We start from the raw sequence: 27,116 nt of genomic DNA, 5'->3' as shown, positions 1-27,116 counted from the left end.
CTGTCCTTTCACTGTTCATCTTTTTTATATTCTTTTTCTTAGATAAGTCCCTTTAACACTTCATATAATAAGGGCTTGGTGATGATGAACTCCTTGAATTTGGTCTTATCTGAGAAGCACTTTATCTGTCCTTCCATTCTAAATGAAAACTTTGCTGGGTAGAGCAATCTTGGTTGTAGGTCTTTGGTTTTCATGACTTGGAATACCTCTTTCCAGCCCCTTCTTGCCTGTAAGGTCTCTTTTGAGAAATCAGCTGACAGTCTGATGGGAACTCCTTTGTAGGTGACTGTCCCCTTAGCTCTTGCTGCTTCTAGGATTCTCTCCTTCATTTTAATCTTGGCTAATGTAATGATGATGTGCCTTGGTGTGTTCCTTCTTGGGTCCAACTTCTTTGGGACTCTCTGAGCTTCCTGGATTTCCTGGAAGTCTATTTCCTTTGCCAGCTTGGGGAAATTCTCCTTTATTATTTGTTCAAATAAGTTTTCCACTGGTGGCTGTGCCTTTCCCCCTTCTGGTACCCCTATAATTCGGATGTTGGAATGTTAAAGATGTCCTGGAGGTTCCTAAGCTTCTCCTCATTTTTCTGAATTCTTATTTCTTCATTCTTTTCTGTTTGATCATTTTTTTCCTCCTTGTGGTCCACTCCCTTGATTTGAGTCCCAATTTTCTTTCCATTACTATTGGTTTCCTTTGTATTACCATTCATTTCAATTAGTTTAGCTTCCATATGTTTCTCTAATTTGTGACTAAACTCAACCAGTTCTGTAAGGTTCCTGATAACCAGTGTTTTGAACCGTGCATCTGAAAGACTGGCTATTTCTTCATCGCTTAGATCTATCGGTTCTGGGGCTCTGAGTTGTCCTAGAGCCATTTTTGGTCTATTCGTGCTGTTAAGTAAGCGGAGCGAAGCCTTAGTTGTTTATCAGGACAGGGGCGACCCTGGTCGCTGGTTTGTGACGCTGTGTGTGGGGGCGTGGTCAGAGAGGGAGCAATGGCGGTCCTCTCCGCTAGCCCAGCCCGTCCAGTCACACCACTCGCCACGGGCTTGTTTATCTGATCGGAATTGTGCGAGCCTGCTGCCCCGCGCCGGCTTCCCTTCTCACTGGTTTCTCCGCACGCAGATGCGCGCGACCAACCGAGACAGCCCGCTGCGCCTCTTCCCTGTGCGCTCCCGCAGCTAGCCCGTGATCGGCCTTCGGCTGCTTGCGCACCGCGCACCCCCCGGGGATTTTTTCTTGCTAACCTGCTCCGCTTCTGGTTTTGCTTCTCTTACCGGTTTAGCTGAGCATTTAGTTGTCTTTGGACTCCGTATTGTCGATTTTCCGTGTGGCTTGGTTGTGATTGTTGTTAAAAATAGTTGTTCTTAGATTTGGTTGTGCACAGAGGCAAGGTGGTTCCTTCACCTACGTCTCCATCTTGGCGGAAGTGATCATTTCCTTTTTTGAAAAGTTTTGTTTGGCCCTGGCTGGTGTAGCTCAGTGGATTGAGCGCGGGCTGTGAACCAAAGGGTCGCTGGTTTGATTCCCAGTCAGGGTACATGCCTGGGTTGCAGGCCAAGTCCCCCCAGTGAGGGTCACATGAGAGGCAACCACACATTGATGTTTCTCTCCTTCTCTTTCTCCCTTCCTTCCTCTCTCTCTAAAAATAAATAAATATAAAACAAACAAAAAAAACAACAAAAAAGTTTTGTTTGAATCTTAGAAAACACAGCCCTTCTGAGAAATAGGCTTTTATACAACATAAGATATTAAATTATTAAACATTAAATACTAAATGAATTCTATTAATTGCTATTAAGCAGTTGTTGGGATAAAAATTAAAAGTGATGGCCGTGGCTGGTATAGCTCAGTGGACTGAGCGCGGGCCTGCGAACCAGACAATTGTGGTTCGATTCCCAGTCAGGGCACATGCCTGGGTTGCAGGCCGGTTTCCAGCAGGGGACGCACGAAACGCAACCATACATTGATGTTTCGCTCCCTCTCTCCTTCCCTTCCACTCTAAACATAAATAAATTTTTTTAAAAAGCGATAGAGTGACTTGGTTGCTACAGAAATTCTGTTGATAATAAAAAAGATGTAGAGGTATGTCCGTACAACCATCATTTTCATTTTGTACTTTCTTGTCCCTTAAAGGGAATGTCAACAGGAATTCATGACTCCCCTTTAGAGAACTAGAAAAGTGTGTCAAATATACTTCAGAAATCATAAATTATGATAAAGGAGTAAAACAATGCCTTTTCCTCTTTTTAAAATCATTATTAAGCCAGTAGTTCAGGTCTTGTATGTGAAATCTTATGTCCATTGAAACAGTCACAATATGTGTGAATTTGAAAACAGAATCTTGACACTTTAGAACTGAAATAGATCTTAGAGATAACGTAGTTCAACCAACAGATGAGAAAACTGGCTAGAAATCTTATTTTAAATGATGAGCCTTAGAGAGACCAGACTATGGATAGGCCATTGACAAGGGCTTTTCAAAAGCCTGAAGCAACCCTGACCAGTGTGGCTCAGTTGAGTGGGCGTTGTCCCACAAAACCAAAGGTCTGGTTCCCAGTCAGAGCACCTCCCTGGATTATGGGTTCGAAGCAACCAGTCGATGTTTCTCTCATGCATCAATGTTTCTCTCCTTCTTCCCTCCCTTTCCGTTTCTCTAAAAATAAATAAAATATTTTTTAAAGAAGCTTGAAGCATTAGAAAAAGTTAAGTGCTTCTATTAAAGAACTTCTATTTAATTAACCAGTTATTAATATCAGTTGCCATTTAGCAAGCAAAGTGTTCGATTATCCCTGGCTATATATGTATTTTAATCTCTGCTTTATATTTAATATAGATAAAGTTTAGTGATGAATTTAGTGCTCTATAACTTACATTCTTCATAAAGTTTTATTTTTCTTTACAAAACATAACTAAGCTATGTCCTGTTCCTGGTCTCTGGTATCAGTGCCAATGATTGACACCCCCCCTGACTCATGCAGCCAGAGCCTAGGTCTCCTGCTCTCTGGCACCAGGTATTCAAATTAGAGTCCTGGGCTTAGGAAAGTGTAACCAGCCTCCTTACTAACATCAAGTTGTCATTCTGCCACAAACTCATATGGGGTGTCAGAAATCCTACCATAGATGGTCACACTTCAGCTGAGCTTACTGTGGTTCCTGCTCAGAAATAGTATAATTACAATTAATGGTGTCCATATAGAATATTCCTTTCTTTTACATCCTTAACGTCTCAGTTCTTCCAGGCGTGGCGGAACCCAGCGTACCAGCATGTGGATCCTAACTGTGGATGTGGAACCTTGTGCTGATGTTTAATTATACCACAGAATAGCCTGACTTCAGAGAACACTTTCATGGGTGCCTTTCATTTCCCAAGAGTTTCCATAGCTCTGGCACATTCTTTATCTTAGCTCTTTTTAAAAAGTAGAGCGTCAAGTCTAAATTTGTTTATTTTGCATGTTTGTTATTTAAAGCATCCATATATGGTAGTGATAACTAATGTCCTTTCTCCGCAGACCATGGACCTGCACTCTTGTCCGAAGCCGATTGTATTTGTGTTGCACACGTTCTTATCGGCCAAAGTCACTCGCATGGGACTGCTTGTATGAGCAGCAAAAAATCAGAAAAGAGCCTTGAATGTCACAAGAAGTATTTCCACCTCCAAGAAAAAAATTTTTTTTAAAGCACAAAAAGAAAGCTCTTTTCTCTATCCTCCAGCACAGTGCCTTGACAAGGACCTGCAAATCACTGCTGACCCACAACCATGTTTAAAGAAGAGCCTGCCTTTCACAAGCTACCGTGGCCAGAATTTCTAGGATTCTGATAAGCTCCAAAATGAAGCTATTGATTTATTGGCTGGTTTCCTAACATGGTTTCTAAGTAATTCTGTTTAATTCTCCTGTTACAAAGGGTGGCTCGTTGTTTTTCTTTCTGGACATAGTCAAATATCTAAGAAGTTGTTTTTCTTCTTTTCTTCCTGTAGGATTTATTTCAAACTTAGCTTTGGATGACTGTCTCTTCCCAGGTGCTAGTTTGCAGCAGCCCGTGCTTCTTGGTCATTCCAGCCAGGCTCTCGTTGTGTTGGCATTTTGGAGTTTATCGTCCTCCCTTGCTCACTCCCTCCACCCCAGGAGGTCCTCAAGTTGTATCACCAAAGCGTTCTCCCATCTGCCCCAGCTCTCACTGCATCCCACGCTGGACCCACTGCATCACAAGCTTCGCCCCTCCTAAGTGCTAACTTTAGGTCTTAGGACTCACAAGATTTGATTTGCCTTGCTTTCCACTCCCTTGTTGGTGGTGACCAAGTTGAAAAGCAAGTTGGAAACCACTGCTTTAAAAAAAAGTTTTACTCATTTGAGGATTTTCTGATTTTCTCTTTGGTAGGAGCCAGGAGATATGGTTAAGATTTATTTTAAAAGAAAAATCCTCATTTTAGCCTAAGCCATTTTTTATTGTTACCAAATGTGCCTTTGGTTAGGGTTAGTGGAGCTTTATTAGTCACTATTTGAATAACTGGATATCACTGCCACTCCAGGGAGATCATCTATCCTAGTTTCAAAGAATAGCCTTTGAGGCAGCTTTCCTTAGTGGTGTCTTTCCTAATGGGCAGATATCTTTGAGGAAGATAAATCCTGGAGAGCAAGCTTGTTTTAAGAGTAGAATTTGTGGGAGAAGTGGGCTTTGCAGCCCAAACAAAATATCAAGTTGTTTTGGGCTCTGTGCACCCATGTGGGATCCTGGCCCTGGCTCTGGCCCTCTCCATTTGTGGCAGCAGAGTGGCATGAACAGGCAGCTAACTCAGGACTGTGTGACTTAGTACTGCGTCCTACAGTGGGCAGTATAACAAGACCATGGAACAGCTGCCTGGGTTTTGCTAAGCAGTAAGATGGCTGACTTTGTGGTACTGGAGAGCACATTTAGCTTGTTATGTCTAATTTTGAAGTAGGTGTGTATCTGAAAACTTTTAAAGTAGTGTAACGGCTATATAAAACATCAAGTAGCACAGTCCCTGGAACTCAGAAAAGTAATATTGACATGGGTGTTCTCTGTGTTTTCTCAAGAAAGGACTGGGTTTAGTTCTCATTTACCAGACCGATCAGGAGTGCCAGAAGAGGATGTGAACACTCTGGAGGATGCAGATATTTGGTTTGAGTGCAGACTGATGTACAGGTGGGACATGTGAAAGAGCCGAATCATGGGCAGAAAGTCCTAGTTAGACATTGTAACCCCATTGTCTTCACTGCTTCCCTGTGTACGGTGAGATTAACCATAGGCAGAGGCTGGGGAGAGATGTCTTTTCTGCCCCCAACATCAGTCCCAAAAAATGAATGATATGATCCACTTAAAACTGGAAATTTAAATCTAGACTAGAATATGTTCTTCAAGAGCTTTCTATGTTTTGAAAATTCATAAACCCCAGTTTGCTTCCATCTGGAGTTAAGTTTACAAATTAGGGAAGATAAAAATACCTTAAAGGTCCTGCTATGATTTCTGGAAGGATTTAGACACATAATACTCTCAGATGAAGGAGCTTAGACATTCTTTGCAGTGAGAGTATTAATCTGAGAAGATGAATCATGTAATCACAGACTTTGGCAGCAAAGCCATTTAGCTGAGGTTTTCTGTGTTAGTGTGAAAGAGCCACCTGCTCAACAGTTACATGAAAAAGGTCTGTAAAAAGGCTGTGACTAAAATGTGGGCAGGAGAGGCAAGGCATGTGTGCATTTCAGACCCTTTTGCTCAAACTTAAACCATCATGTATAGCCCCTAGGTCCATAGGGTTTTTAATACTTAATAGGGTTTTGAGTCATAGTGTGAAATGAAATTGTGTGGGAGGTTTCCTGTGACCACTAGCACCCCCAGGGCAAGAGCCCTTAAGCCTGTTCAGCATACGTCAACAGCTTTCCAGTGATGGGTGACCAGGTTGTTCTTCCATTGAGTGTATTAGTGGGATTTTCGATCCACAGTAGGGATCTGCATGTGAGGAGGGCTGACTGCATCCATTGCTCTGCACCCTTTCTTATAAAGAACGGGGGCCTCCACGGAGTTTGGTGTCCATGGGCAGTCCTGGAACCAATCCCTTGTGGATGCCAAACTGTAGATAAGTTTTGGGGGGCTCAGATGCCAATAAGTGGATTTTTGACTGCATGGGGAGTTGGCACCCCAGTCCCCACGTCCTTCAAGGGTCAAGTTGTACTTTGTATTTAGATGCCAAAATATGGCAAGTTATTTTCAAATGATAACTAATAATTGACATTTTTTGATAGTTCACATCTTTTATAGAACAGCTGACTTTTCATTTCCTTTTTATGTTGAATTAGGAAAATGGCTTAGAATGCTGTGGGCTTCCATGTGTAGAATGTAAAGGAATTGCAGAATAGTGTCCCCCTCATTCCAGTGGACCACTTCCTGTGCCCCCGAGACCAGGCTTAGACATCTTCTCCATATTCCACACAGATGCCTGTAAAAGCAAAGGCTCAGTTACTGCTTTTCTGAAAAAGGTAAGCCCTTTCCTGAAGTCGTCAAATGAACCTTACCTGGAAATTAATATGTAATATTTTATATGAAGAAATACTTTATGTTTATACACTATTTATTAGATATTTGTAACTGTAAACTCACCTACCTAGTAGACAGAGTTTCAGGTTAAAAACTGGGACATGCACAGGTCATCAAAAATACTACTTTAAATGTCATCCACCTATTTTAAAGCCATGCCAGTTAGCACTTTTGGGGCTAGGTAAAGTCTGATCGAGCCTGTTTTTATCATCTGTAATCTCACAGACCTTGATATTGAAAATTACTGCATGGCAGGAGAGACTGAAGTATTTATTTCTTATATTTTTGTTAGTGGAAAAGCCTCTAACCAACAAATGATTAAAGTTGTTACTGATTGTTTTCTTATCCTCCTAAGCAGAAGGGTAACAAAGCTTTTTTTCAGCTGATTAAATGCACTTAGCTAATACACCAAATTTTTTTTTCTTAAGCTGTGTGGAATCTGGATAAGATTACATTTCTCCCAGGAAAACAAGTTTTACTGTAAGTCGTTTTGATGGGCAGAAGTGTGACCATAACTTTGAGGAAAGGTTATGATGGATGCGTGTGTATGCGTGAGAACCTCCAGGTCTCCTTGTTTAATTTATATGCATGTGGATATATTTGTATGTTTTCAAAAACATGGGAGAATCTCCGTATTTTTTTATGCAAATTATCTTGTAAGCTGCTATGCAACTTCTTTTAAAAGCCCTACCTACTTAAAGAATTAAACATTTTTGAAGCTTTCAGGGAAGACCTGTAGACTTAAGCACTTTCTCTGCTTTTTTGTATCTTATCTTGGACACTTAACGCTAAATTATGTTATTGTTTTTACTGGTTATAAGCTATTGATTGTACATAATATTTAAACCATCCAAATATCCAGCATACATTTCCATGTCGCTGCCATTCGCTATTGACACCATGAATGAAATGGCTGGCTAGAAAGCCAAAGGTCGGGTTTTTTCAAACCCTAACAAAAAAGTAAAATGCCAGATCTCTTCGATCTCAAAACATTGTTTGGTCTGATATGACTATCTATGTAGGAAAAGAGACTTGTTTAACTGTGGGATGCTTAAACTTTTCAGTTGAATTTGACTATAGTCATATCCTGTTTATGTATCTTTATCAGGCATATTATGGAGCAGGTGAGACTATATTCTGTCTTGAGTTTAGAAATTTTCATTCACTTGGAATTGTTACAGTGGCTCCTGAAGATGAAAACAAAAGAATCTGCCATCTGCTACAATTCTCTATGTCCCGATTTCAGTTGCTTGGAAATCTAGAATAATTTTGACTTTTTATATACTTTCTTTAAAAACCAACTGCAGCAGTCATCCATCCTCCTTCCTCCTACCTTTTTAAGCCACATCTTTCACTTTGCTGAGTATATAGACACTTGATAAATGTTTGATAATAGTTTAAAATAATTATGCTTTATATCAGGATTCTGTTATCTTGATCAATATAGCTAGCTCTTCCTATGGTGTAATGATATTAAGTGAAATTTATTTTACACTAGTAATAGACTGCTTAAGTGGCTGATTTGAAAGCCTTTCTCTAAAAAAACGAAAACACCTGGCAGATAGGTGATTCGAGTTCATCCTATAAGTGGATCAAATTCCAGGTTAAGGTACAATAAGTGGGCACATACAACACATGTTTCCTTGTCTCCCTCTGACACTAGCTGAACTGCCAACTGGAAGAATTATTGCTGTATATTAACTAGAAAAATATTTTAACAGGATTTCTTCTATTTCAAAACTGATATACTTGAACTTAATCTCTTGCCACTTATTCTTCCTTTCTACTTCAGGTGACTGAACCAAAGCCTATTCTGCTTTTCAAAGTGAATCTATATTTGACAAAATGCATAAAATATGCTATTTGCAAATGACTGCTTATTCTCCAATGAACATTTAGTTATATTCAACAAAAATCTACCATATGAACTGTAACCCTTGAATTGCCCAAAAATAGACTGGTTGGAACTAAAAGGCTATAGTAGGGAAATTATTAATGCTTTGTTATACAGGGGTGGACAAAAGTAGGTTTATAGTTCATATGGAAAATAATTCAATAATCAAAAAATAATAATACAAGAATAAGCTCCATTTTGTGTACTTATAACTATAAACCTACTTTTGCCTATCCCTGACGGTTCAGGTTAGGTGACCTGATAGATTTGACTTCTGAGTCCTCCACATACCTCACTCAATTTTGCAGTAATCATCACCTCCGTGCCATTGACACAAATGCTTCTTTAGTTTTTGCATCCCTCTTTATCCCAGTCACATACACACCCTGACCCTGGGTGTTCTGTCACCTCTTCCAAAGTGATAGAAGTCTTGTATGCACAGACAAAAGGTTCTTTGTAGGCTGGGAGAAATTTTGAAACTGCAGAGTTAATTAACAACACATTAATTTCTATAGTCTTCCATCTGAGACGCATGTACAGTTCTTCACGGGCACTTACTCCGAAGGGTCCAAAAGAAAGTTCCTGACCTCACACTGCACATAACCCATCACTTCTCAATCGCCCCACGCCCCCTGTCAATCCAAGGTTAAGTGAAAAACCACTTCACCAAAGCACGGCAGAAGTTCTGCTCATCTGGCAAACTGCATGGTGTTTGAAAGGACACCCGGTCTTTGGGCCATGCCAGCATGAAAGAATTACAAACACATTTAAGTAGGGTGGTCTTTTTATCATGCATAATTTTTTAAAATGCAAAATGAGGATTTTAGTTTGGGAAGGAGAACACTGTAGAATATCCTTAGGGAGATAAATCACAACAATTTTCTATTGCCCAAAGTGGATCAATGGGAAAGTTTTTAAAGAAATGCTGCTTTTAATGATAATGAGCAAAATGAACTCACCCCTATTTCTAAATTGTGCTGGCCCACTCATTTTCACACTTACACCCTTCAAAGATCTCATCTGCTGTAAGTCCTTACACATGGTAGATGGAGTATTTCTTCTTAATGAGAGATCAAAATGGAGATATTTAAAACTTGGTACAATCCCACTTATTCTAGACACTGGCATTCAAACTCAGTAAAAAGGGCACTTAAAAGAAAATGAGACATTATTTGAATATTTCCATAATTTTTATATAGTAACATCCCTTTCCTGTCCAGCCGCTCTCTTTATCACTTGGGTCAGCCTTTCGGGTAACATCCTTCATCATGCTCAGGAAGGATCTGAACTCTGTGACTGGAATGGCAGAGGGAACATACTCTCATGGGTTCCTTCCCCTTTGTTTTCAAGTGTCCTGGAGTCGTGCACAGGCAAATTCAGTCATGCCTCCAGTGTCCTGCCTCTCCTGCCCTTTGACAATCAGGTGCTAATGATTATATATTATTGGAACCAGCACATGAGTATTGTCATGTAAGTGTCTGTTCCTCCCAGGTTGGAAGAAGCGCTTTTCTCCTGTCTCGGTCCTGCTCAGAGTGGGTGTCAGTTATGTTGTTTTCACCTCTGTTTTGTCAGTTGAGAGAATTGGGGGGAGAGGAAATGATTAAAACTAGGTTTTGGGTTCGGCACAGTTCTCAGTCGTGATGATACTCTTCACAACTTAGAGGAAACCCGCCCTTTACTGTAAGATCCAGATTGATCTTTCCTTTTCCTGCAGGGTAGGACTCCAGTGTTACGTTTACAATCTGTTGGGTGGATTCAGTGTGATAAGACCTTGGTACCCAAAGAATAGTTTCCCTTTTGGTATCAGACCCAAGGTCTTTTAGAAGAAACTACCCTGTGAAGACCTGTTTTGGCTAATCTGTGCAAACTCTGATTATCCTCACTCGTTTGTATTCTGTCCCACACTACTTTCATTTCCGTTAAGTATTGAGACTTAGAAACCTAGAATAATACTGCTACAAAGAATTCAAAGTATGTGATATTCTGAGGGGAATTTTTCTTCTGTTGAGAACCCTGTATTTAAACAAGACTTCATTTTAAGTGTTGTTTAAAATAGAAGTTTCAAACCTGGCATCACCAGACTACCAAATCAACACCGATGGCATAAAACAGGGCAGTGTTTGTGTTCTTGGTTAAAAAAGGAGAAAGCTTTATGTAAGTGTGCTCTAGAAATACAAACGCATAGACAACACTTTCCCTTGAGTTGCACCTCAACGTATAGCATTGTATATTACAATGGAAGTTTGTAACTTAAGGGTATTATTATATATATAAATAAATATATACCTTTGTAATCTTTATACTGTAAATAAAAAAATTGCTTTTAGACTTGTATTTTTTCCATTTCTTTAATGTTAAAATAGTCCCAAACCTACCAGGGAGTCTTAAGAACAGTACAAAGAACCCCTACGTCACCTTTACCCAGTTTCCAGTTGTTAACATTTTACATTTGCTCCATCTTTCTTTTTTTCTTTTCCTGACATGATGCTCTATCAGCTTTAAATTCTCTACTGTGTACTTCCCAAACCCAAGGACACTCTCCTGCGCTGCCAACAGCCGGCCCTCCCAGTTAGGAAACCAACATTGTACAGCGCCACCACCTCATCCACAGACCCCACTCAGATGGTACCCATTGTCCCAGCAATGTTTTCCTTTCTTGCATGAGACCCTCCCTATCCAGTGCCGCATTGTGTTCGGTTTTCATGTCTCATCACTCCCTTCTGGTGCTATTTTTAAGCAGATTCGGGGCAAATCCAAACTCTTATTAAAAACTTAGTTTGGGTTCTCGTTCCATCTGTGTGATGGGAGCTTAATCACTGGATCATCTGAGCTTTATCACACTTTGAGTCACACACAGGAGTAAGAGGGGAGATGGTTTCTCAGGAATCATCAGTGCTCCATTTATTTGAATGTCTTGTCACTCACTTTGTGTGACATCTTAGCATAATTTGCCCTGGCCCTACCTCTCCAAGATGTTACTCACCTAAACCTGTTTTCTTATCACAATGCTCTTGGCCCCCCACCCTAGGTGCTCCTCAACAAACTATTAGGAGCCTGTTTCTTGGCACAAGCCCTAGAATGCTGGAGTCTGTCTGGCCTGGTTTTACTAAGTTGTATTAGCTAAGCAGAGCTGACTCACTGACCTGAGCTTGGGTTAACAAGTGCTACCTTCTCAGCATCAGAATCCAGTCTAGAAAAGTGCTATGCAACAAAGAGCAAATGGAATGACTTCCTACCTAAAGTGTGGGAGCTGAGAGTCTGGTTTCTGTTCTCCTGAGAAAGTTAGAACTTAAACGTACTGATCTGATTCAGAATTATCAAGCCTAAACGTGCCCCAAGTGCCAGCCCACAAATAACTTAAATTTAGTGCCTTTATTCCCCCTTTCCTCCTCCACTTATTCTATCATCCCCACCAACGGCGCTGCCACTGCAGAACTGAGGGTTTTCTCAGTCTGTTTTCAGGATTTCTAAGGAGAAAGTCAACAATGACTAAGTTAGAGGGGAGGAAATCCCACTTCCTGTTGTCAGCAGCAGCAGCAGCACCTCAGGACAACTGTTCCTCTACAAGGAGGCTCGGTGTCTGGAGGGCAGGCTTGTGGAAGACAGAAGCTAAGTGAGACGTGCAAGAAAGTTGTGGAGGCAGAACAAAGAAGACACCCACAGCCAGTGGATGGCGAACCCAGAACTTATTATGGGCTGAATTGTGAGCTGCCAAAATTCATATGTTGAGCCCTACCCCACAGCACCTCAGAATGTGTCTGTTTGGAGATAGAGCCTTTAAAGAGGTGGCTCCATTGAAATGAGTCCATCAGGATGGGCGCTCATTCAATCTGACTGGTGTCCTTATAAGAAGAGGAAAGTTGGACACAGATACCGACCGGGGTGCGCACACCTAGACCAGAGACCCTGAGAGGACACAGCAAAAGTGTGGCCATGTGCAAGCCAGGGAAAGAGGCCTCAAGAAACCAACACTAACACTTTCACCTTGGACTTCTGGTCTCCAGAGCTGGGAGAAAGTACATTTCTATTGTTTAAAGCAACCCTGTTTGTGCTATTTTGTTAAAGCAACCCTAGCAAACTTATATAGCCCTCTTCTAATTGTAGGGATTTTTTAATTTTAATTCCATCTTTCAGCTTACACAGCCCATCTAAGATGTGGGGTTAATATGTTCTCAAGTTCTCTGCCTCACTCTCACCCGCCAGCTGGAGTCCCTCTCTTTTGTTTGCTCACTTATTAATTCTGAATAAGTTGATTATTAATTCTCCCAGCAGATATTAAGTGCCTGTGCCAGGCCCCGCCCCCTCAGTGAGGCAAAGGGACAGTGACTATGCCAGAGGCCAAAACAGCAAACAAAAGCTTCCCCACTCAGCTCTGTCAGTGTCTAAAAAAAAGAGCAGAAAGTTCGGGGTAGAAGCTAAGAAGCCACGACTTGCAGGGTGTGTGCCTCCCCATCTCACCCAGACTCATCAGAGGCCTTGTCCTGCCACTCAGGTCATTATCCCCACTCAGTCCGCAGGGATGCTCAGCACTTGGGCCTTTTGGTTCTTGACCTCCCCATATGCCCCATCATGTCATCTCGCTGTCGTCCTGCTCCCATGGTTACCCTTCGGACTGCATTATTGCTGAAAAAACCATTTCTGAAATCAGTATCTGAAGTATCCCTCTCCAGCGTGCTCTCACTGTGATCTTCCTTCAATCTTTTGGGTCCTCAGTAGAACACCGACTCTTAACTTTCTTCCTATGCACTTCCAACCTTACCTGGCTCCGATTCCACAGTCATCTGGGTGAATCCTGCCATCTCCCTGCATCTAAAGATCTGAGTATTAAGGAGAAAAAGCCAAGGCAAATCGGTACCTCTATACATTTCTAGAGGTTGCCAATCTTCACCAGGTTTGCCATCCGGTTAACTGCTCACTTTTGATTCACTTTAAATTTTAAACCATCTTTACTCTCCTCAAACCCCAGATCTCCCACCTCCTCTCCCTCCCTCTCTTTCTCTCTCTCTCTCTCTCTCTCTTTCTCTCTCTCAGCAGGTTTTCTTTTCTTCCATTCATGAAGAAAATAGAAGCCACCCAAAGGTACTCACCTACCTTCCTGTTACCTTCTGGCCGACAAGGTAAGCATCTATTTACTTCTCCCCTGCTACAATGTCTAATGCTAGTCCTCCTACCCATTCCTATTCCCACTGATCTTTACTAGATCCTTTCTACTGGTTTTTCAAACATGCTGAAATCTTCTCATATTAACATCAATCAAAAACTCCTTTCTGGACCCCATGATTCCTTCAGCTATTGTTCTGGGCCTCCCTTTCTTTTCCCCAATCTTTTTGAGAGTTCTGCCTTCCCCATGGACTGCATGTCCTCTTGACCCACTCACTCTCAACCCTCTGCAGTCCGCCTTCTGCCTCCATCACTTACTGAAACATCTCTGGCTGAGGTCATCAGTATCTTACATATCACTTTCTGCCTTCTCAGCTGCATTAGGTACTGTGTCCCCCTCTCCTTATTCACAGTCCTCCCGCGCCCCTCCCTTGACTTCTGAGACACTCTTCTGGCTCTCCTACCTCTCCAGCTGTCTTTCTGAGCTGCTTTTGTAGGCTCATCCTCCTCTGGTCGGCTAAACAAACCTCCAAGCTTTGTCCTAGGCTCTCTCCTCACCTCACCCTATACTCTACTCTTCCCTAGGAGGTTATTCAAACAGCTTCCATCTCCACCTATACCCAGATGTCTCAGAGATGTGCATCTCCAGCCCTCATCTTTATTCTGACTTCCAGATACACATATCTGACACTTGACATTTCAAAGGCATCTCAAACTCTTCACCCCTCTACCCCTGCCCCAAATCTGGTCTTTGTCCAGTACTCTCCATCTCAGTGGCACCGCCACTGGTCCAGGTGCTAAAGCCAGCAACCCAGGAGTCCCCTCCTGACCCTCACCATACCCCATATCTAATCCACTTCTGAACACTTATGATTTGTGTTCCAAAACTTCCCCCTTCTGTGTATGTCTCTCCAAGTCCCCCTCCCCCCAGTCCAAGCTTCCCTTACTCTTCTGGACCACAGCAATAGCTTCATATAAAATAGCCACCCCATCCCTGCAATCTGTTGTGCATACAAGGGCTAGAGTCATCTATCCAAAAAAAAAAAAAAAAGTTTCTCATTGTTCTTACGATAAAACCCAAAATCTTGACCATAGCCAAATGTCCTGGCCCCTTCCAAACTCCCTGACATCGCTTCATCAGAGGGCAGTAGACTTACTACTTTCTGCTCTCTGGCTATCTGAGCCTTCTTCCAGTTTCTTAAATTTCACCAGTGGCCTCCTTAGGGACTCAGGGCCTTTGCACAGGCTGTTTCATCAACCTGGAATGTTCTGCCCCAGCCCCCTCATCCCTTAATTAATGGGAACCTTTTCTGACCCCCTGTCTTGGATAGTTGGCTGTTAGAAGCCCACATAGCACATGGGTTTTCACACACAGGCTTACTACATAGTTTTTCCTGATGTACATCATCTTTCTCCTTAGACTGCAGGTTCCCCTAGAGCTGTTTGTATCATTGCTGTGTCCCCAGAAACTACACAGAGCTCCACACATAGTCTACATTGACTAAATGTTAAATGAATGAATGTGAACAGCCAACCTGCTACACTGAAGTTCACTGGAATAAACCCCCTAGCTATAAAGGTTTAAGGAAACCACTTTTTTCGAAAGAGGAAAGTAGAAGCGTTAATATGAAAAACAACAAAAACTACCTCCAACCAAAAAATACCTTTAGACAGAGCCATGAGCATTATAAATTACCAGGCACTGAACCCAGTGGAGAGTATGTGTTTACATTAGCTAGCTCACTCATTACCCTCAAAAGCCAGAAAAGGTAGCTACTGATTATTAGTACACCCATTAAACATCAGAAACACAGAGCTCAGGGAACTAACGTTTACTGTGCCAAGAAAGCTGCCCTACAGGGGCTGTTTCATTCGAAGTGGAGTCTGGGACTGGACGTTCTACCCAGCCCTGCCTATGGCTTCGCCCCCTCATCCCGTTCGGCCCCCCCGGCCCCCCCTAACTCTCCCGGAGCTCGCGGCCCAGTACCGCCCACCCGGACACGCCCCGCCGAGTCCCAGCCTGGGCCGCAGAGAGCGGTGCCTGCAGTGCTGGCCGTGACCGCTGGGGGCAGCCGCGCTGCTCAGGCCCGACCGCTCTGGGCAGCTTTCCTCTCTGGTTCTCGGACGCCGCTCCGGCTGCCAGCAGCCGCCCTTCCCCGCGTCGGACCTAGTACCTCGGCGCTCCGAGGCCGGACCGAGGCCGCAAGCAGCGCCGCGGGGTGTGAGGCGGACCCAGGAGATGAAATGACAACGTCAACCCTCCAGGTACCTCGGCGCGGCCCGGCCGGCTTGCGGAAGCCGCAGGAGGCGCGGCGGGGCCTGCCCGCCGGCAGCCTGGGCGGGCGCGGGGCCTCCTCAGAGCCCCGCAGCCCAGTAGCTGCTGCGCCGGTTTCTGTGTTCACCCGCTCGGAGCCGAGGGCCACTTCCTTTCCAGAACGCCCGGCACTGCTGCCCTGGCCGAGCCCCCCTGGCCTGGCCGAGCCCCCTTGCCAGCTACGTGCAGCTGGCAGCCCCGAGGCCGCCGTGGGGCTCAGCCTCACCCGGGCCTCACAGGCGCCGCCTGGGACGCTCAGGCCCGCAGTCCGGCTGCTCACTGTCCCTCCTCCTCCTGCCTCCCTTCCAGCAAGCCCCTGCTTCTTCCCTGGTCTCCGATTTCCTTTTTTCGGCCAACGACCCTTCATTCATTGCCTAGATTGTGCAGGGTGGTGCTGGGGTGGCGCCACCTGGATGCGTGACTGACCCACCCAGTCGCTGCCATTCCTGCTTGGCCGGAAAACATAAACATGGGCAGGCCTCCGATCAGGGTTTGAATGTCGACTCTGCCACCCACACTAGTATGTGACTTTGGGCTAGTTACGTGATCCTGGTGTCTGGAGTAGGGTTGTTGTGACAGTGACTCTAGATTAGTTCCGGTAAAGCATTCTTAACATGGTGTCAACTACATAGTAATTGCTCAGTTAAGTGATGACAGATACAAAGCTTGCCAGAGTTAGGCAGGACTTCCTGGAAGAAGTGGCATTTGGCGGGGTCATAAAAGGATGGGTAGTCATCCAGATTCCTGGAGGTGGAGGAGAGATGGCTGCTTCAGGTGGAGGAAAAAGCAGGAACAGTGGGGAAATTTCCACCTGCAGGTCCCACCTGCCTAGTTTTTTTGTATGGCCTGTGAGCTAAGAATGTTTTTTTTACATATTTTTTACAAACGTCTTTATTAAGGTACAACTCATACAACATGCAGTTCACCCATTTAAATTGTGCCATTCAATGCTTTGGTATATTCACAGTGTTTTGCAGCCATCACCACAATCACTCCAAAAGAAACCCTGTACCCTGTAGCTGTCACCCCCCCAACTCCTCTATCCCTCCCAGCCCCTAGCAACCACTAATCTATTTCCTATCCCCATGGATTTGCCTATTCTGGGCATTTTATATAAATGGAAATTATACAATATGAAGTTCTTTGTGACTGGCTTCTTTCATGTAACATATGTTGTAGGCTTTCATATTTTTAAAAGGATACGTGAAAATCATGAAATTTAAATTTCAATGTTTACAAATAAAGTTTTATTGGAACACATCCTGCTCACTTATTTATGTATTATCTGTGGCTGCTTTGGGGCTACCAAGGCAGAGAGGAATTGTTGCTACAGAGATTGTATGGCCAGCAAAGTCTAAAATATTAGCCGTCTGGTCATTTACAGAAAGGTTGCCAGCTCCTCTTGTTAGTACATTTTCACAGCCCTTTTCTTTATCCTCATCTTTTGTAATACATGTTACTACAGGTGCAGCAGGGCTGGCAGTTTTGTCACCTTACCCTCCTGTTATGCAAAACTGCCCCTCTCCAAATTGCAACTGAGTCCTCTTGCACTTGAAAAACTGTATGTGGGTGGCAGAAAAATCTGAAGTGCTTCCGTTAGTGTAGTATCAAGAAGGCGGGAGGAGATGGGCCTGCTCTGCCACATACCTGGAGTATTGTTCTGTCCCCGTCTTTCAAAAGGACAAACCTAAACAAGAAGCTGTGTAGAGGGAAGAAGTCTGAGGAACTGCGGGTGTTTGTTCTGGAGAAGAGAACCGCCAGGAACAGGGACACCCCTTTCTTGTGTTATCTGACGGGCCCTCGTTGGGGAGAGAGTAGGCAAGTGAAGCCTGTGTTGAAGCTAATCCAGTCAGAAGGTTTAGAACTCCTAGCCCTTCTCTATTTGTAGGTAGTGGAGGGTGCTGAAGCTTGGAAATAGCCTGCACTCTCACCTTTCCTCATCTTTAAAAAATTTTTTTTATTTATGTATTATTAGAGAGAGAGAGAGAGGAAGGGAGGGAGAAAGGGAGAGAAACATCAGTGTGTGGTTGCCTCTCATGTGGCCCCCACTGGGGGACTTGGTCTGCAACCCAGGCATGTGCCCTGACTGGGAATTGAACTGGTGACTCTGGTTTGCAGCCCACACTCAATCCATTGAGCTATACACCAGCCAGGGCCCTTTCCTCATCTCTTCAGCCTAGTGAGTCGACATCAACTTAGCCTGACCTACCCATGTTAGTTTTGTAGAGCTATCTGTGTCTCTTTCTGAGACTTCTTGCTTCAGATGGGGAAGGGCTGCACAAAAGCCTGGGCCCTGCCAAGAGCTGGCCAGGGGGTTTATCATTTGCTGTGGGTAGAATTGTGTGTATAGCGGCGGGATCTGCCCACCTGGTGTCTAGTGCCATATCAGCTTGAGGATGATAATTCTGGGAACGCTTCCTGGGCTGGTGAAGCTGTGGTTTCTAAAACGGGATATGTGAGTGCGGGACGCTGCCTGAAAGATCCAGCGTGCTGCAAGTTCAGTGTAGAGCACAGGCTACAGGATATGAGATGCACACAGACACTCTCACGGAGTTCTTAAAAGGTTCCAGCCCTGGCTGGTGTAGCTCAGTGGATTGATCTCGGGCCTGCGAACCAGACAGTCGAGGTTCAATTCCCAGTCAGGGTGCATGCCTGGGTTGCAGGTCAGTTCCCAGCAGGGGACGCATGAGAGGCAACCATACATTGACATTTCTCTTCCTCTCTCCTTCCCTTCCCCTCTAAAGATAAATGAATAAAATCTTTAAAAAAAAAGATTTATTTAAAAAAAAAGGTTCCAGAGGGCTGTTCCCCTCAACTGGCAGCACATATATGCCTGTGGGGTAAGCCAGCACTTTTAATACTGTAGATGCTGGCATATTGACCCATGTGTCTAAGTAACTTATCAGCTTGATGAAACCATCATTTCTTTTCAGCCTAGACAAGCAGGTTGGGCCTGCAGATCCCTTTAAGTCTGTCTCGTAAGATTCAGATCAATGAAAAGACTTTCTCGCCGGCTGGCTCTTCTCTGGCCCTTGAGGTCAAGTGCTTTTTCTGGCCTCCCTGCTAAACAACACAGGAATCACTTGGTTCTGGTGTTTCTCTTGTTCCAGGCTCTGAGTCAGGTCCATTTCTCTTTCCCTTGAGGTACGGAACAGAAACTGAACTTTCCCTGGGACCGTAATCTGAGCTATTTCATCAGGCTTCCACTTGCTGAAATCCAGAGTGACAACTGAGGAGGAGGTTGCTTTCATTGCATTGAGTGCCTTGTGAAGAGGGATGGCTATCTTTTAAAACACCCTTTTAAGGCCTTTCCCGTTGATGTTGGAAAAGTAGGCCAACATAATGGACTGCAACTGACTAATTCCCAGGCTTGGCGAGATCTCTAATCAGTATATTCCTACTGTTTGGTACCCTGAAGGCTTTTGGGATCCCTTGGGAAGCACTGAGCCGTTCACTTTGCCTTTTCAGAAAGCCATTGATCTGGTGACCAAAGCCACAGAAGAGGATAAAGCCAAGAATTACGAGGAGGCGCTCCGACTCTACCAGCATGCCGTGGAGTATTTCCTACACGCTATCAAATGTGAGTCACACGTGGGCCCTCCCCAGCCACCAAGCCCCTGTGAGAGGAGAGCGGGCCCCTGGGGACTCACAGGGCCTCTCTTGGGTTCTCCTTTTGCAGATGAGGCACACAGTGACAAGGCCAAGGAGAGCATTCGAGCCAAGTGCATGCAGTACCTAGACCGGGCAGAGAAGCTTAAGGATTATTTACGGAACAAGGAGAAACACAGCAAGAAGCCAGTCAAGGAGAATCAGAGTGAGAGCAAGGGGTGAGTGTGGGGGAGGGGCAGGGTCTACCAGGACCAGAGCCCCCACAAGGACGTGCCCTCTTCCTCTGTTGCTGTCGTTTTTGGTGCTGATGCCGCCTTGGACTTCCACAGCACCTTTCTTTCGGGGAATTCTACTCACAGCAGCCCATAGCTGCTTTCGTCAAATGCTTTCAGAATACTTCTGTGTACACTATCTCATTGGATCTGGGCTGGGCAGCCAGCATTTATTAGCCTTGGACTCTGCAGCCAGACCCTCTGGGTATAACCTAGAAAGCGGCTCTGCTACGTTCTAGTCGGGTGGCCTTTGAACAAGGGCCATGACCTCCCCCTCCCGATCCCCATGCCTCCAGGCTCCTTGTCGGTAGGAGGAAGAAGATAATGGGACTTAACTCCTAGCGTTGCTCTAAGGAGCAGATGAGATGATGGGATGAGGCCCTGAGAATAGAGCTTGGTGCACAGTCGGGGTTAAATAATGTCAGCTGCAGTTGCCATCTGGCGTCCTCTTTGACCTCTGAGACCTATGAGGCAACAGACTCAGGTTCAGAGATTGCCAAGGTTGCAGAGCTGGAACGTGGTGGAGTCTGCACCTGCACCAGGGCCTATCTTTCTGACTCCAAAGCCAGTGTTCCCTTCGCACTTTCTGTCCTCGTGTCTGTGGTTTGCCCACTGTGGACATTCCAGTTATCTGAGCACAGAGGCCAGTGGTGTCCTGGAGGGGAGGGGAGGATCCTGGGCAGGATGGCCATGGAGTAGAGAGAGGTGGGTGTTGTGTCAGCTGCATCACCAGAGACGAGAGGCTCTGCCCCTGGGTGCAGAGGAGTCCCTGGAGTGAGAGACCCACCAAGGAAGGGACAGGAAGCCAAGCATCTCCAGGAGGGCTGCAGGGGTTTTGAGGATGGCAGATCACTTCTATCCGGATAGGGATTGGTCTAGGCTGGGGGAGGGGGAACGACAGCGACTGTGTTTCTTTTCCAGGTGCTCCCCTGTAGACCTAAGAAGACTTACCTCTTCTCCAAGTCAGAGCCACTTGCTGTCTGGTTTTGAGTCCATATGAGAGGCCAGTGAGAGCGCCAATTGGTTGCCTTGTCTGGCTGCTCTTGAAGTCCAGCCAAAGCACATGTCCCACACTGGGCTCTAGAAAGGGCACATGTCTCTGTTCTTATCCCCTTAGTGAAGCAATGAGGATGGGTTATGAGAGTTTCCTACAGGATCCATGTAGGCCCTGGATGTACTTGGGGTAGTTGTTTGTGGGTCCGTCACCACTGTTGAGCAGGGAGCATCCCTGTACCACCAGAGCCTGGCCTCACTCTGAGAGCCTCCTTACTGGCCTCCTCTTGCTCCAACCTATCATCTTTTGTCTCCTTTCCCAGCAGCGATAGTGACAGTGAAGGGGATAATCCAGAGAAAAAGAAATTACAAGAACAACTGATGGGTAAGAGGCTCGAGGCCCACCGCTGTGCTGGGGGCGGGGAGGTGGGGGCTCTGGGTTGAAGGATCTGCCTCCTTCTGCAGGTGCCGTCGTGATGGAGAAGCCCAACATTCGGTGGAATGATGTGGCCGGGCTGGAGGGGGCCAAGGAGGCCCTCAAAGAAGCTGTCATATTGCCAATTAAATTTCCACACTTGTTCACAGGTAAGGGTCGAGCCACCATGGGCCTAGGTAAAAACCTCAGGCTTCTGAGGCAGCAGGCTCAAGGCTCCCACTCGGAAGGTGTTCGGGAGCAGGTGGCGACTCAGCTCCCTTTGCCCTTCGTGGATGAGGCCTGGCCTTCTCGGGGCTCCCACTGGGCAAGGCCCCAGGGCATGCCAATTGTGCTCATCTAATCCTTGGCTTCTCTTGGTGTCAGAAACGCCTTTATGACTAGCACTTTGAATTGATTGTCCCAGTGGGTGGGCAGGGTCAGGAACCAGTGCCAGCCACTGTCACTTTGCAAAGTTATGTGGGTCATGAGCCAGGGCTAAGACCACGCTCTTCGCAGGTAATTTAATTCCCTTTACTCCTTTGCTTTTAGAAGAATCAGTGTGTTATAGAACTTTCCATTTCTGACTGTATTTATAGTAACTAAGGCCCCTCTGCTTTTTTCTGTTCCCCTTCCCCAGTCAGAAGGAAGCTAACTTCATTCTTTCCTGCAGGCAAGCGTACCCCCTGGCGAGGAATACTGCTCTTTGGACCCCCTGGCACAGGGAAATCCTACCTGGCCAAGGCGGTGGCAACAGAGGCCAACAACTCCACCTTCTTCTCTGTGTCCTCCTCAGACTTGATGTCTAAGTGGTTGGGGGAGAGTGAGAAGTAAGTCAGCCCCCAGGCCCCGCTCTGCTGCCACCCCTGCATTGCGGGTGGCCCAGACTCCCTGCCGGTGGAGTCACCTCCAAGAGGAGCTGCCATTGGATCTTAGGGAGCAGTGGCCAGCAGAGGGGTATCTTGCTAGCTTGTTGGGTGGGATACTGTCCTGACTAGGACAGCTGAAATTAGAAGGGAGCTTGGAAGAAATGAGTCTTTGTGAAGAGAAGAAAAAGGCACTGCCAATAATTGGGTATTGGATGAGCGTCCTTTGCTGGGCACTTTGGAGTTAACTTATTTCCCACACTGACTCCTGTTTTGCAGGTGATGAAACTGAGGCTGAGAGGGAGGGAAGTGACTTGTCTTAAATCCAGAGCTAGTGGAGGGGGCTGCCAGGATCGAAGCTGACCTCAGGCTTGTGCGTCCTCTTGGTACAGAGCTGCCAGAGGATTTATTACCACTGCGTTTTCTGACATCCAAGCATGACTAGAGTCTCAACCTCCCTGTGGGAAGGGTGACAGAAGTGGTGACTGGGACTCTGGCTGGGCCTGTCCCAACCCCATTGTGCCAACCCCATTTTTCACCTTCACAGGCTAGTCAAGAACCTGTTTGAGCTGGCCAGGCAGCATAAGCCTTCCATCATCTTCATCGATGAGGTGGATTCCCTCTGTGGATCGCGCAATGAAAATGAGAGTGAGGCTGCCCGAAGGATCAAAACAGAGTTCTTGGTCCAGATGCAGGGTGCGTGCTCTTTCATTGTGGAGCGGTCCCGGGAGCGTTGCCCTCCTCCCTGCCCCTCCTGAGGCAGGCAGGACGTCAGGGCTCTTTGCTCCAGGGAAGCTCGATAGCACCCCCCCACCACCACAGCATGTGGCACAGGGATGGCAGTTGAGTACAGGGCCCCAAGGTTCTTTCCCACAGGTTTTGACCCATCCCTGCAGGTGTGCTGAGTCAGCGTCTGTGTTTCCCTTTGCCTGTAGGGGTGGGGAATAACAACGATGGGACTCTGGTTCTTGGTGCCACAAACATCCCGTGGGTGTTGGATTCAGCCATTAGAAGGAGGTGAGTCTTCCCCAGTAGGATGCAGGGGCTGAGCTCTTTTCTCTGGCCATGGTCAATGTGCCGCCACAGCCGGGGATGCAGCCAGACCTCATTTTTCTGGAGGCTTCTCTGTGTCTGCATGATGAGCAGTGCCCCGAATGAAGCCAGCTCTGGAGGGCCTTGCTGTGCCCCTGCATTAAGACTCCTCCTCCATCTGCTCTCAAGTCCAGCCGTGTGCTTGGCTCTCTAGGTTTGAAAAGCGGATTTACATCCCGTTGCCAGAAGAGGCTGCCCGTGCCCAGATGTTCCGCTTGCACCTGGGTAGCACCCCCCACAACCTCACGGACGCCAATATCCACGAGCTGGCTCGGAAGACAGAAGGCTACTCAGGTGCAGACATCAGCATCATCGTGCGGGACTCCCTCATGCAGCCTGTTAGAAAAGTACAGTCAGCAACACACTTCAAAAAGGTGAGTGAGCCAGCAAGGAATCACTTAGAAAGTGTCACAAGAAAGGGGATATCAGCTTCTTTTGCCAGCTGACACATCTTGGGTCTCCTGGAGAACCACGGGCAAGTGCAGAGTGACCCTTTGGTTCCGGGGGTCAGGGTCGTATCTGCTCTCCCCTTCCCTGCAGTTCTTGCTTGTGTGTGGCCATCTCAGATCTCATGAACCTAGAGGTCAGGGCACCATGACAGTCACCTCCACCGCCCTCACCGTCAGCACTGTGCTGGTGTGTGTGGTGGGCCTGACCCAGTGTTTAAGAAGTTGTGGGTACAAAACCACACAGTGTAAGGAGGAACTCCGCACAGCAGATCTGCTAGGTGTCTGGCAAGGGCCCTGCTCTGTGCCTGGTCTCGTTCTAAATGCTGGGGAGACGTTGGTAACCGACCACAGCAGGCAGAAGTCTCTGCCTTCCAGGAGCCTCCTTTCTAGTGGAGGAGTTAAGCAACAGCCAAAACAGACTTGTTCTCAGGAGGGCAGTGAGGGGCAAGAGATCAGGGAAGGGAGGTCTGGCATTTCCAAGGTTTGGGGGGGGAGGGGCAGGTTGCACTCTTAAAGGATAGGCCACGCTGGATGACATTCGAGTCAAGAATTGAAGCAGGTGAGGGAAGGAACCTTCGACTATTTGGGAGAATGTTGCCAATGAGATTTCAGTTGGAAAAATATTTTTTATGTCACTGCACTCATGGTGAAACTTGAGTTAATTAGGAAGAGGAAAATACCAAGGCATTTAGGACCACAAAATGAAATTCTGAAGGACAGTGGCTGGAATAGCATGCTGATCTTGAACTTCTGAAATCAGACTTCAGGCCACTTCGACTATTCAGTCTGAGAGTTTTGAAGGAGCCCTTCCCTCCTCAGACAATGACCCAGAGACCCAGGCATTTAATCGTACCCTGGCATCACCCTCTCTTCAGGACCCATAAATCTGAGGTGTCCTGCTCCTTCCTCCAAAACCAAGGGGCAGCCCCTTCAGCCAATCAAATTCCTGTTTGGTTTCAGGTCTGTGGCCCTTCCCGCACCAACCCTAGCATTATGATCAATGACCTCCTGACCCCATGCTCACCAGGGGACCCAGGGGCCATGGAGATGACTTGGATGGATGTCCCTAGTGACAAACTCTTAGAGCCTGTGGTTTGCATGGTAAGTGGCCATCTGGCAGGGAGGACTGCACAGCCTGGAAAATTGGGGACTTGGCTCCAAAAATAAAAATCAGATTCTCCCCTTTTCTATCCTAGGCTGTTGTGGCTCCTAAACAGAGAATGGCCTGTGGGGTTCTGAGTAGCTAGGGCTTCTACTGTTAGACTCAGTGAGGGCCCAGGATGGAGGCCATAATATTAGAATTTATTTTCTTCAGCAAAAGAGTAAAGGCCAGGTGATATGACTGCCTTATTCCAAGGGGTTGGCTTGTTCTGTACACAGAAGGAACCAGCGAATGAATGTTCGCACCACGTGATTTGGTGGAGTTGCACAGGCAGCCTCTCACCTGGCCAGTCTTAACCTCCCCTTATCCTAGTCTTGCTGATGGTCTTGCTCGTTCTGTGTGGCAGCTGTCTGCCTTGTGGCTGGTGTGGTGGGCATGCAGTTAGAGAGAGCTTCTCACGGGAGGTAAGAGAGGATGGGATCTTAGATTCCCTCAGACTGGAAGGAGGCCCATCTGGAGATGACATGAGCTGCCTCAGGAGGTAAGAGCATCCCTGCCACGGGAAGCATTCAGGCAGAAGCCAGGCAGCCACAGGGAGTTCTGCTTTTGGGGCTGGGGCTGACCTCACAGGCTGGCCTCTTCCTACCTTAGACTGCATGGGTCTGCGCTGCTGGGAGGCTGAGGGCCTGGAGTCCAGCTACTCCTCAGCCACATGCTCTTGTCTTTGCAGTCGGACATGCTCCGGTCTTTGGCCACCACTCGGCCCACCGTGAATGCAGATGACCTCCTGAAAGTGAAGAAATTCTCAGAGGACTTTGGACAGGAGGGTTAAAAGCTTCTTCACTCTGGTGACAGTGAAGGTGGGAAGTTGATTGGGGTAAATTCATGCACTCCCCATGTCAGCAGCCAGACAGGGCTCCAGGGCTTCTCCTAAAGTCCCTACAGTGTCCCCTCTGCTGTCTGGCCACCAGTCAAGGAGCAGGAAGGAAGGGGCTCCCAGGCACAGAGACGCAGAAGTACATTCGGCAGCCAGTGAGATACTGGTTCTTCCTACTTCCTCCTCTTCCTCTTGGATGCTCACCAACTCCTTGTTCTGCCCCTCTCTATTTTTTTTAAACCATTTTTTGTTCTCCTAAATTAATGCTGCTTGGATTTTCATCTTGTTTATAAATAAAGTTAAAATCACCTGGAAACATCACGGAGTGGGAGCCCGTGCTGTGGGGTCGGTGCAGCAGACCTGCAGAAGCCCCATGGCTCATTCCCTTCAGACCCAGATTTGCTCCTTGTGAAGAATGACTGATGCCCTGGATCCCTAGCCCAAGCTCTGCCTGTAAAGGCCAAGAGTAAAGCCAGGCCACTCACACCTTCCTAGGTTGGCATCCTGTGCTCTGTGTCCTTGCAGGAGGAGAGGTTGGTCTGTGAGCACAGAGCTGTGTGAATCAGAATGAGTGGAGGCAGTCAGGCGGGTTTCACTGCTGCCTTTTCTTCCCTCTGAATGTGAGAACACAACCCAGCCACTGGCCCCAGGTCCCTGCCCTGGAAATGTGCTAATAAATCCTTTTCCCTTCTTGAGCCACCTGAGTGATCTCTTTGACTCTTGTCTGGAGCTCTTCAAAGGCCATGCTTGCTTCCACTGGAAACACCTTGTGGTTTTCTCTGCTGTCTTCTCTTCTGCAGAGTAGGAAGGAGGAATGTTGCCAACTGCCACTGTGCCTAGGCCTGTATTCCAGATGGGTTCGTGAGACCTTTCTTTTCCCAGGGACTGGAAAGTGTGGCCGGGAGTGTTGTTGAGGGACTTGAATTTTCCTTCCTGTTGTCCAGCCTCCAGATCAGAGTGTTGAATTGGGAAGCCTGTGAGCCAGATGTGGCCTGCAGCTGTTTCCTTTGCTCTACCACCAAAAATCAAGAGTAGATATAAAAATTCAGTTAGGTAATGCTGGGCTTGCATCCCCTTGAGGCAGCCTATCAGCTGCTGCTGAGCAGGGATGGCTTTACTCAGATGGTGACATGCTCCGCAGTTCACTGTCCCCACTGGCCTGTTTACACATTTGCACTGTTTGCCTAGTCCCTCTGGCCACTTGAATTTGTGACCCCTGATTGTGAGACACCCAAGGCTCCAGAGTCACCCTTGGAAATGCTGTCTGACGGGGAGCAGAAGCAGGAGAGGGTGACTCACACTGACCACGAACATCTGTGAACACAGAAGAGGCCTGGCCCCATACCAGCCCTTCTCCCCTCCCCAAACTGGTATCTTCAAAACCAAAGGGTCCAGAACTGAGTGCATGGTCAACTCCTAGATAGTTTTATCCTTGCACTGTGGTGGTTCTTTGATCTGATTACGACTGTCTGCTAAATTGAGCCTACTTTTGCTTAGTTTCTTGAAGGCTCGGGCTCAGGCCCTGTGCTCCTCTCCATTGCTGGTGGGTTAGCCCTGCCTGGTTACCTGGAGCACCAGCCTGCCT

The 27,116-nt window shown here is 46.5% G+C and overlaps 2 protein-coding genes across 3 annotated transcripts in view; both read left to right on the top strand.

Annotated features, from left to right (window-relative positions):
• SNTB2 (syntrophin beta 2) overlaps positions 1–10,756 on the top strand; it is an 85,950-nt gene extending 75,194 nt beyond the window's left edge. Inside the window, exon 7 of the mRNA XM_037162535.2 lies at positions 3,509–10,756. Coding sequence (XP_037018430.2) covers positions 3,509–3,601 — 93 coding nt within the window. The 3' untranslated portion in view covers positions 3,602–10,756. The remainder of the gene's footprint in view (positions 1–3,508) is intronic.
• Positions 10,757–15,642: 4,886 nt separating this feature from the next.
• Positions 15,643–26,226, top strand: VPS4A (vacuolar protein sorting 4 homolog A). Of its 2 annotated transcripts, none has more exons than XM_037162601.2 (11): positions 15,643–15,810; positions 19,328–19,439; positions 19,539–19,686; positions 21,060–21,118; positions 21,199–21,318; positions 21,819–21,975; positions 22,559–22,707; positions 22,947–23,028; positions 23,258–23,477; positions 24,513–24,653; positions 25,385–26,226. In XM_037162601.2, the coding sequence occupies exons 1-11, from the start codon at positions 15,790–15,792 to the stop codon at positions 25,484–25,486; spliced, it is 1,311 nt and encodes a 436-aa protein (XP_037018496.1). In that variant the 5' UTR covers positions 15,643–15,789; the 3' UTR covers positions 25,487–26,226. The 2 variants fall into 2 exon arrangements, with proteins under 2 accessions (XP_037018496.1, XP_037018495.1); XM_037162600.2 differs by having other exon boundaries at positions 15,644–15,810; positions 21,057–21,118.
• The last annotated feature ends 890 nt before the right edge of the window (positions 26,227–27,116 follow it).

This window comes from Artibeus jamaicensis, unplaced genomic scaffold (genome assembly GCF_021234435.1).
Source record: "Artibeus jamaicensis isolate MK-2021 breed Jamaican fruit bat unplaced genomic scaffold, CSHL_Jam_final contig_464, whole genome shotgun sequence".
NCBI classification, from domain to species: domain Eukaryota; kingdom Metazoa; phylum Chordata; class Mammalia; order Chiroptera; family Phyllostomidae; genus Artibeus; species Artibeus jamaicensis.
This window is presented reverse-complemented; position numbering and strand designations above follow the sequence as displayed.

Coding starts and splice junctions, on each gene's coding strand:
- VPS4A (XM_037162600.2), top strand. CDS start 15,790: ATGACAACGTCAACCCTCCAG. Junction 21,319..21,818: donor ATTTCCACACTTGTTCACAG/GTAAGGGTCGAG, acceptor TCTTTCCTGCAG/GCAAGCGTACCCCCTGGCGA. Junction 23,029..23,257: donor GATTCAGCCATTAGAAGGAG/GTGAGTCTTCCC, acceptor TTGGCTCTCTAG/GTTTGAAAAGCGGATTTACA.